This window comes from Salvelinus fontinalis, chromosome 28 (genome assembly GCF_029448725.1).
Source record: "Salvelinus fontinalis isolate EN_2023a chromosome 28, ASM2944872v1, whole genome shotgun sequence".
Classification (NCBI taxonomy): domain Eukaryota; kingdom Metazoa; phylum Chordata; class Actinopteri; order Salmoniformes; family Salmonidae; genus Salvelinus; species Salvelinus fontinalis.
The window spans coordinates 44,126,314-44,137,692 of record NC_074692.1 but is presented as its reverse complement, the minus strand read 5'-3'; the positions used below and the strand labels follow the sequence as shown (position 1 = coordinate 44,137,692).

The 11,379-nt window shown below is 43.9% G+C and overlaps 1 protein-coding gene across 1 annotated transcript; it reads left to right on the top strand.

The window, feature by feature from the left end:
* Positions 1–2,770: 2,770 nt before the first annotated feature.
* On the top strand, positions 2,771–5,363 carry LOC129826765 (probable glutathione peroxidase 8). The gene is made up of 3 exons (XM_055887828.1): positions 2,771–3,041; positions 3,187–3,448; positions 3,740–5,363. Exons 1-3 carry the CDS (start codon positions 2,820–2,822, stop codon positions 3,901–3,903), a joined length of 648 nt encoding a protein of 215 aa, XP_055743803.1. The 5' UTR covers positions 2,771–2,819; the 3' UTR covers positions 3,904–5,363.
* Positions 5,364–11,379: the final 6,016 nt, after the last annotated feature.

The window sequence follows — 11,379 nt, the reverse complement described above, 5'->3', positions numbered from 1 at the left end:
CATAGATGGACAGTCAACACATAGATCACAGTCAACACATAGATATACAGTCAACACATAGATATACAGTCAACCCATAGATGGACAGTCAACACATAGATCACAGTCAACACATAGATATACAGTCAACACATAGATATACAGTCAACCCATAGATATACAGTCAACCCATAGATGGACAGTCAACACATAGATACACAGTCAACACATAGATACACAGTCAACACATAGATACACAGTCAACCCTTAGATATACAGTCAACCCATAGATATACAGTCAACCCATAGATACACAGTCAACACATAGATACACAGTCAACCCATAGATACACAGTCAACCCATAGATATACAGTCAACCCATAGATATACAGTCAACCCATAGATATACAGTCAACCCATATATCACAGTCAACACATAGATATACAGTCAACACATAGATATACAGTCAACCCATAGATGGACAGTCAACCCATAGATGGACAGTCAACCCATAGATATACAGTCAACACATAGATATACAGTCAACACATAGATATACAGTCAACCCATAGATGGACAGTCAACCCATAGATATACAGTCAACCCATAGATATACAGTCAACCCATAGATGGACAGTCAACCCATAGATATACAGTCAACCCATAGATACACAGTCAACCCATAGATACACAGTCAACCCATAGATATACAGTCAACCCATAGATATACAGTCAACCCATAGATATACAGTCAACCCATAGATGGACAGTCAACCCATAGATATACAGTCAACCCATAGATACACAGTCAACCCATAGATACACAGTCAACCCATAGATATACAGTCAACCCATAGATATACAGTCAACCCATAAATAGTAGTAAATAGAAGTGAAACGTATCAGTTGTTAAATGAGCCTCCATACCCTATCTGCATTCTCTGTGCATCTGTCCTGTTCTCTAGAATCAGATCATACCCAGTCCAACAACATGTCCTGTTCTCTAGAATCAGATCATACCCAGTCCTACAACATGTCCTGTTCTCTAGAGTAAGATCATACCCAGTCCAACAACATGTCCTGTTCTCTAGAATCAGATCATACCCAGTCCAACATGTCCTGTCCTCTAGAATCAGATCATACCCAGTCCTACAACATGTCCTGTTCTCTAGAATCAGATCATACCCAGTCCTACAACATGTCCTGTTCTCTAGAATCAGATCATACCTAGTCCAACATGTCCTGTTCTCTAGAATCAGATCATACCCAGTCCTACAACATGTCCTGTTCTCTAGAGTCAGATCATACCCAGTCCAACAACATGTCCTGTTCTCTAGAATCAGATCATACCCAGTCCTACAACATGTCCTGTTCTCTAGAATCAGATCATACCCAGTCCTACAACATGTCCTGTTCTCTAGAATCAGATCATACCCAGTCCTACAACATGTCCTGTTCTCTAGAATCAGATCATACCTAGTCCAACATGTCCTGTTCTCTAGAATCAGATCATACCCAGTCCAACAACATGTCCTGTTCTCTAGAATCAGATCATACCCAGTCCAACATGTCCTGTCCTCTAGAATCAGATCATACCCAGTCCTACAACAACACGTCCACTAACACAAACAATTATTGACACTTACAGTGCAACGAGTGCATCTATTTTCAGGAGGACAATTTTAGAACATTTAACGCCAATCAAGAGTTTCGGTGTGGTGTGAAGCGCGCGCTTGTGTGTGTGTGTGTGGTGTGAAGCACGCGCTTGTGTGTGTGTGTGTGGTGTGAAGCACGCGCTTGTGTGCGTGTGTGGTGTGAAGCGCGTGTGTGTGTACGATGCTTGTGTGCGTGTGTGTATGTGTGTGTGCCTGTACGGACAGACCTGTTTAGGCACATTCCTCCTGTAGGTGGGTGATGTCATGACAGGTGTCATATTACTGTGTGACAGTCCGGCCTCCACCACTGTGTCTGACGGCGAAAGGTCACACCATCAGCTTGCATCATGGGTGTCTGTATACCTTTACAGTCTTTGGGGTGTACAATAAGACCATAGATTTGGCCGTTTTGCACCTGACCAATAGTGTGTGAATTTGAGGGTGTGTAAACTTATTTGCCTTAGCAGTATTTACATTGCAAAGCAATTTCCCCTATTAGATATTAACGTATTTATTGATTCATTCACAAACATTGAAGACGTGTCTCTGTGCTCTCTTCTTGCGGTGAATACAGAGTCTCTGGCAGATCGTGGAATTCCAGGCAGGGAGAATGGCGCCATCTGGTGGCTACGGGGATATTGGCTAAAATCTGCTCTGCGCTCAGCCACCCGCTCACCATCCGATTCAAAGCGCTTGTGAAATCATCAAGGATGCCTCAATGCTTATTTAAAGAAAACAGAAAATACTAATAATACTTAGTTGACATTAGAATAATGTCTGATAAAAGATGACTTATTAACTGAAAGCCATTGGATAAATTATCGGTCTATTTTTACATAATTTTCACTTTAAAAAAAAAGTAGGTTAGACTAAAGGTAACATTTCCAGATTTCAAGGTTTGCCTGCTTGACTCTCCATGTTCTTTTTTAAATGTTCTTTTTTAATAATGATTACAGGTCTTAAACAAATTAGATTATGCGATTAGTGCTGCTAAATCGCCCATAAAACTCGGAATTCCCTTAGAGAAATCTGATCCCTAAAACGGAAGAGACCTCCTCCTCCAAAACCGTTACCTCCTCAATCGAGAAATTCACTATGTTCCCGCCGCCCAGCCAGATTCAACCCAACCCCCGTTGCCAAACTCCTTTCCCCCGCCCCAAATCTTCCTTATTCCCCCTCCAAGATGGAGGCGCTGGAGGTTTTGGGGGGCTACCCGACAAAGCCCTTAAACCCGAGAGCCCGAATGGTCAGGGTTCTACTGAGTATGACGGTGTGCATGGGATGTTTATTAATGCTACATAGTTTTCTCAAAATCTCCAAGTCCAGAAAGCCGCAAGATTTCTATTCTTTTGAGGTGAAGGACGCCAAAGGGAGAAGCGTTTCTTTGGAGAGATACCGAGGCAAAGTAAGTCCACATCAGCAAAACTCAACGAGTCGACTAACTCTGTGTACTGCAAAAGTCAGTCAGTTTATCTAAAAGGTTGGTAACTTGTTTCTGAGATGTAGTATGTTTACAATTCCCCGATATATATTCCCCACCCCCGGCGCAGGCGTCTCTGGTTGTCAACGTGGCGAGCCACAGCGAACACACTGAGGAGAACTATCGCTTCCTGCAGGAGCTGCACCGGGAATTGGGTACGTCCCATTTCAACGTCCTGGCTTTCCCCTGCGGCCAGTTCGGGGACACGGAGATGGGGGCCAGCCGGGACATCGAGGCCTACGCCAAGAACACCTATGGCGTCACTTTCACCATCTTCAGTAAGGTCAAAATCATGGGGTCGGAGGCGGAGCCAGCCTTCAAATTCATAACAGGTAGGCTTATTATTAGTCTGATATTTAATAAATACAGTTTGTGCTATTTATAAAGGACAAGAAAAACGACGGGTAGTCTATCACAGGTTAACAAAGCCTAGACATACAGGCCTATCTTTAGTCTAACGTTTTAAAAATAGTAAAATATTCTATTCAAGATAATATTATTCATGGGTACTGTGGGTGTGGGAGGAATTGTAGTTATTATGGCATATTGGCGCACCACATGGTGGCCCACAACACAACAAAGACGTTGGGCCTAATAACCATTTGTTTCCATTCATCATACAGATTCTGTGAAGAAGGTTCCGAAGTGGAACTTCTGGAAGTTCCTGGTGAACCCCGAAGGCCAGGTGGTGAGGTTCTGGAAGGCAGAGGAGCCCGCCGAGAGTGTGCGTAAGGAGGCCGTAACCATGGTGCGCCAGATTATTCTAAAGAAAAGGACAGAGCTCTGACGAGATGGTGGGCTCTGAGATGGCGAGGAGTAAGGACACCTCTGATGTTTCCAGAGTTTCAGAGTTTGAATTAAAGGTTATGAGGTATTAATTAAGATACAAAGTAAACTCTGTTGTTAGGTGCTGAGTGGTGACTTTAGGCCTAGTGCCTTGTGGTATGGGAAAGGATTTGCCATTCTTTTCTGAAGATGATGAAGACTGAAGATGATGACTATTGCAATAAGAGATTCAAGGGTGTGTGTGTGTGTGTGTGTGTGTGTGTGTGTGTGTGTGTGTGTGTGTGTGTGTGTGTGTGTGTGTGTGTGTGTGTGTTGTAATGGCCCTACTGCCATGAATATAATAAAGTGTTATGCCACTAAAAGGGTGACACTGATATTTCCTGACAACCACCAGGTCCATAGTGAATTCCCTGACAACAACCAGGTCCATAGTGAATTCCCTGACAACCACCAGGTCCATAGTGAATTCCCTGACAACAACCAGGTCCATAGTGAATTCCCTGACAACCACCAGGTCCATAGTGAATTTCCTGACAACCACCAGGTCCATAGTGACTTCCCTGACAACAACCAGGTCCATAGTGAATTCCCTGACAACCACCAGGTCCATAGTGAATTCCCTGACAACCACCAGGTCCATAGTGAATTCCCTGACAACAACCAGGTCCATAGTGAATTCCCTGACAACCACCAGGTCCATAGTGAATTCCCTGACAACAACCAGGTCCATAGTGAATTCCCTGACAACCACCAGGTCCATAGTGAATTCCCTGACAACCACCAGGTCCATAGTGAATTCCCTGACAACAACCAGGTCCATAGTGAATTCCCTGACAACCACCAGGTCCATAGTGAATTCCCTGACAACAACCAGGTCCATAGTGAATTCCCTGACAACAACCAGGTCCATAGTGAATTCCCTGACAACCACCAGGTCCATAGTGAATTCCCTGACAACAACCAGGTCCATAGTGAATTCCCTGACAACAACCAGGTCCATAGTGAATTCCCTGACAACCACCAGGTCCATAGTGAATTCCCTGACAACCACCAGGTCCATAGTGAATTTCCTGACAACCACCAGGTCCATAGTGAATTCCCTGACAACAACCAGGTCCATAGTGAATTCCCTGACAACAACCAGGTCCATAGTGAATTCCCTGACAACCACCAGGTCCATAGTGAATTCCCTGACAACAACCAGGTCCATAGTGAATTCCCTGACAACAACCAGGTCCATAGTGAATTCCCTGACAACCACCAGGTCCATAATGATTGGGATATTCAAGAGGAAACCAATGGAAGGATTTCTTAAGCACATAATTTCCCATATCATGGCTTGCTAAACCAGTATAATAACCTCAAAGAACCACTACTATGTGTAACAGATATGTCTGATTTAAAGCAAGTTGTTACTCGTTTTGTCATTGCCGTTGTCAGATTAAAAGAATGTTCTTTAAACATGTTAATCCTCAATATCATCCATTCCACTGTCACCTGACACGTGACCACCTGTTCACCTTCACTGTCAGTCATCCTACCTGTCCAGCTACCCACACAGGTTCCACTAATCTTTCAGTCCTTAAACATGTTAACCCACGTTTACAGTAATGTAGAACAATCATTCTGTCCTTAAACATGTTAACCCATGTTTACAGTAATGTAGAACAATCTTTCAGTCCTTAAACATGTTAACCCTCGTTTACAGTAATGTAGAACAATCTTTCAGTCCTTAAACATGTTAACCCTCGTTTACAGTAATGTAGAACAATCATTCTGTCCTTAAACATGTTAACCCGCGCTTACAGTAATGTAGAACAATCATTTAATGTAAAACATCTCTACCAGTACTGGATTTATGGATAATTATTTTCAAATGTTTTATTTAAAATATTCAGATGACACTTGAATTAATTGATTTATAGAAGGAATAGACTCTCAAACATTTATGCAATGTAAATATATTTATTTATCGTATTCCATAGGGGTCAGGTAGTCAGTCACATGTGGTGACATGGAAGTATGTAACAGCTGAAGTGAGAACAGCACGCTAACACAGCACTGCCTCATCGTGACACATGATGGAAACAAAGCCCAGTCCACACCAACCATCTGAGAAAAGTGAAGGGAGAGAAGAAAAAAAATCTGACAACTTCTGTGGTTCCGAGATTTTTTAAATCTGAATTCAACTGACAAAATGTGAACCAGTTGAGATGAGTCTAGATGGTCTGTATGGACTCAACACTCAACACTCAGCAGTGTGGTAGCAGCACTTCATTGATTCGTGTAACGTCTCATCTCAACACCAGTGATGGTTTACATGGACAGCTAGAGGGCAGCAGCAGGTAAACTGATAAAACAGACCAATCAGCTAACAAGACACTGCCTCCCAGCTGCCCAATCAGAACAGAGGAGAGGGAAGGGGCAGCCTATCTTAACATAGCAGGCACATGAGCAGCGTTTCCTTCTTTCAGCCCTGCTGTAACACCTAATTCAGCCCTGCTGTAACACCTAATTCAGCCCTGCTGTAACACCTAATTCAGCCCTGCTGTAACACCTAATTCAGCTCTGCTCTAACACCTAATTCAGCCCTGCTGTAACACCTAATTCAGCCCTGCTGTAACACCTAATTCAGCCCTGCTGTAACACCTAATTCAGCCCTGCTGTAACACCTAATTCAGCCCTGCTGTAACACCTAATTCAGCCCTGCTGTAACACCTAATTCAGCCCTGCTGTAACACCTAATTCAGCCCTGCTCTAAACACCTAATTCAGCCCTGCTCTAAACACCTAATTCAGCCCTGCTGTAACACCTAATTCAGCCCTGCTGTAACACCTAATTCAGCCCTGCTGTAACACCTAATTCAGCCCTGCTGTAACACCTAATTCAGCCCTGCTGTAACACCTAATTCAGCCCTGCTGTAACACCTAATTCAGCCCTGCTGTAACACCTAATTCAGCCCTGCTCTTAACACCTAATTCAGCCCTGCTCTAACACCTAATTCAGCCCTGCTGTAACACCTAATTCAGCCCTGCTCTAACACCTAATTCAGCCCTGCTCTAACACTTAATTCAGCCCTGCTCTAACACCTAATTCAGCCCTGCTCTAACACCTAATTCAGCCCTGCTCTAACACTTAATTCAGCCCTGCTCTAACACCTAATTCAGCCCTGCTCTAACACCTAATTCAGCCCTGCTGTAACACCTAATTCAGCCCTGCTGTAACACCTAATTCAGCCCTGCTGTAACACCTAATTCAGCCCTGCTGTAACACCTAATTCAGCCCTGCTGTAACACCTAATTCAGCCCTGCTGTAACACCTGATTCAGCCCTGCTGTAACACCTAATTCAGCCCTGCTGTAACACCTAATTCAGCCCTGCTGTAACACCTAATTCAGCCCTGCTGTAACACCTAATTCAGCCCTGCTCTAACACCTAATTCAGCCCTGCTCTAACACCTAATTCAGCCCTGCTCTAACACTTAATTCAGCCCTGCTCTAACACCTAATTCAGCCCTGCTCTAACACCTAATTCAGCCCTGCTGTAACACCTAATTCAGCCCTGCTGTAACACCTAATTCAGCCCTGCTGTAACACCTAATTCAGCCCTGCTGTAACACCTAATTCAGCCCTGCTCTTAACACCTAATTCAGCCCTGCTCTTAACACCTAATTCAGCCCTGCTCTAACACCTAATTCAGCCCTGCTCTAACACCTAATTCAGCCCTGCTCTAACAACCTAATTCAGATAATCCAATGATGGCAAATCCAGTCCTCAGCTGATTAAATTTAACTGAACATTGTGATTAGTTGATTATTGGAGTCAGGTGTGTGGGGCAAAAGTGTGACACCAATCAGGCCTCTGAGAACTGGAATTGCCCATCCCTGAGCTAATCAATGTCACAAGGAACAGCTGATTAATAGGATCAGGTGTGTTAATGCAGGGTTGGAGAAAAAACCCTGCATGCAGAGTTCACACCCAGGTGGAGGCGGAGTTTCAGGTGAGAGTTTAGAGGGCAGCTGTAGCGTGAGCTGACGAATCAGATAACAGTCAGTTAACATTACACTGCCTACTAACCAATCACATATTACGTTACACTGCCTAGTAACCAATCACATGCTACATTACACTGCCTACTAACCAATCACATGTTACGTTACACTGCCTACTAACCAATCACATGCTACATTACACTGCCTACTAACCAATCACATGTTACGTTACGCTGCCTACTAACCAATCACATGCTACATTACACTTCCTACTAACCAATCACATGTTACGTTACGCTGCCTACTAACCAATCACATGCTACATTACACTGCCTACTAACCAATCACATGGTACGTTACGCTGCCTTCTAACCAATCACATGCTACATTACACTGCCTACTAACCAATCACATGTTACGTTACGCTGACTACTAACCAATCACATGCTACATTACACTGGCTACTAACCAATCACATGTTACATTACACTGCCTACTAACCAATCACATGTTACATTACACTGCTTACTAACCCTCCTCTCCCCTGTAACTATTCCCCAGGTCGTTGCTGTAAATTGGAATGTGTTCTCAGTCAATTTACCTTGTAAAATAAAATGTAAAAAATCAATCATATTTCACAACTGTTTCTTAACCAATCACATCATACTGCATATTCATGGCCCCCTTTATTGACCAATCATATTGTGGGCTACTACTATCTATTAACCAGATACATTACATCAGAACCATGTAACTTACTGCACGTTTTTTAATCAGCTCATCAGACTAACACCTATTTGATTCAGCTCATCAGACTAACACCTATTTGATTCAGCTCATTAGACTAACATCTATTTGATTCAGCTCACCAGACTAACATCTATTTGATTCAGCTCATCAGACTAACATCTATTTGATGCAGCTCATCAAACTAACACCTATTTGATTCAGCTCATTAGACTAACATCTATTTGATTCAGCTCACCAGACTAACATCTATTTGATTCAGCTCACCAGACTAACATCTATTTGATTCAGCTCATCAGACTAACACCTATTTGATTCAGCTCATTAGACTAACACCTATTTGATTCAGCTCATTAGACTAACACCAGATGTCAAACAAGCAGCTGGCAGAGACAGAACTACAAGTAGCGAAATGTCATAATTAGACATTATTATCTTGCTTGTCAAACTCATGGTGCTCAAAGCTAGACAGAGTAACACCAGAGGAGGCTGGTGGGAGGAGTTATAGAAGGACAGGCTCATTGTAATGGCTGGAATTGAATAGATGGAATGGTATCGAACACATCAAACATACGGAAACCACATGTTTGGTTTACAATGAGCCCGTCCTCCTATAGCTCCTCCCACCAGCCTCCTCTGAGTAACACATTGCCAGATAGAGCTGTCTGTCTGCCTGCTGTTAGAGGTGTAGGGCAGAGCTCGAGACCAAAAGCAGTGAGGAGTGTATAGCTGACAGGAGCGCAGCCAGCAGAGGTGCACCGCCACTATCCTCTTCTCATCTGTCTTCCCCCTTTCCCTCCATCTGTCTTCCCCCTTTCCCTCTCATCTGTCTTCCCCCTTTCCCTCCATCTGTCTTCCCCCTTTCCCTCCATCTGTCTTCCCCCTTTCCCTCCATCTGTCTTCCCCCTTTCCCTCCATCTGTGTTCCCCCTTTCCCTCCATCTGTCTTCCCCCTTTCCCTCCATCTGTCTTCCCCCTTTCCCTCCATCTGTCTTCCCCCTTTCCCTCTCATCTGTCTTCCCCCTTTCCCTCCATCTGTCTTTCCCCTTTCACTCCATCTGTCTTCCCCCTTTCCCTCCATCTGTCTTCCCCCTTTCCCTCTCATCTGTCTTCCCCCTTTCACTCCATCTGTCTTCCCCCTTTCCCTCCATCTGTCTTCCCCCTTTCCCTCCATCTGTCTTCCCCCTTTCCCTCTCATCTGTCTTCCCCCTTTCCCTCCATCTGTCTGAGAAGCTTCAGACTGCCATTGATGTCACACTTTCTTCTATATCTCTCTCCCCGTGCCTCTCCCATCCATCCTTCCTTTCTTCCATCCATGACTTACTTTCCTGTTCTCCTCCTGGACATTTTCTTCCAAAGATGCGTTTAAAACAAACTGGTTGAACCATTCTTTATTTAACTTATTTCTATAAGAATTCCACTATGACACTCAAACGTAATATAATAATTGTTCCTATTATTAAAATGTTGATAACACCTCCTTACCCTCTGGCTGGAGCAATGTCTCCTCTTCGTCCTGAAATCCCCCAGCAATCTCCTCATGGTGTTGTCCTGCCAGTTAGAAAAGACATTAGTTAACATGACTTTATTGCTGACGGTATTAGACAACAACACACTACAACAGCTGCAGGTGAATTCGACGACGACCACAACAACACACAACTGTCCTCGGTATTAACTTTAAAATTAGAATATCTCTTTAACTTCAAGTCCATATTACTGAAATAATTCAGGTGAAACTTTACTGTCTCGTAACTTGTTACCCTTCAATTCTCTGTGACTGAATGTGCACCTGTGCCTGTTCTCTGTGCCTCCTACAAATACGCGCAGGGGCGGTTGATGGAGCGGGAAGCCTGTTCCCCGGCTGGCCATTGGTGGATAGAAACGTGTTCCGCAGTCACTAGCAGGATCCTCTCCGTAGACGCGTCCTGGTTGCCCTGGAGACTGACACGATTTGCCACAGTGACCTGGTTTCCCTGGAGAACGACATGAACTGCCACAGTGACCTAAAGAGGCAACAGAGCCAAACGCAGCAAAGGGTGCGTTCGTAAATTCAGAGCGTTTCGCTCTTGGAGCGTTCAGAGACGCACACTGAGTGTTCTGACCTCACAACGGCAGTCAGGCATCCAAACTAACTGGCTAATACTGGCTAGCTATTTCCAGACATAAATAAGAGAACACCTCACTCTGACAATTTTACGCCCGCCAGCAGAGGTGGTTAGGCTGTTTTCATGTTATCTAGAGCGTTGGTGACTGTAACTGTCCTGGTGGCAACAAATTTAATGACGCTTTTTTTTTGCCGACGTTTACTGACACAGGCCATATTTAACTGGTGTTGAGCGTTCGTAATTTCATCAGTTATTCTGCGCTCTGTTACACTCAGACGAGAGTGCTCTGAAATTGGAGTAGATAGCCAGAGGGAATTTATGAACGCACCCAACGTTTTAATGGTCTTGGCGCGGTTATAGTTTTATCTCCATCTCTTCATTTAAAGACGCAATCACGGACACTCTTACTGACAGTTGTGACTGCTTTGCGTGATGTATTGTTGCTAGCATTTGTTGTCATGTTGTGTTGCTACCATGCTGTGTTGTCATGTTGTGTTGCTACCTTGCTGTGTTGTCATGTGTTGCTGCCTTGTTATGTTGTTGTCTTAGGTATCTCTTTATGTGGGTTTGTGTTGTCTCTCTTGTCGTGATGTGTGTTTGGTCCTATATTTATATATTATTATTTTTTAGATC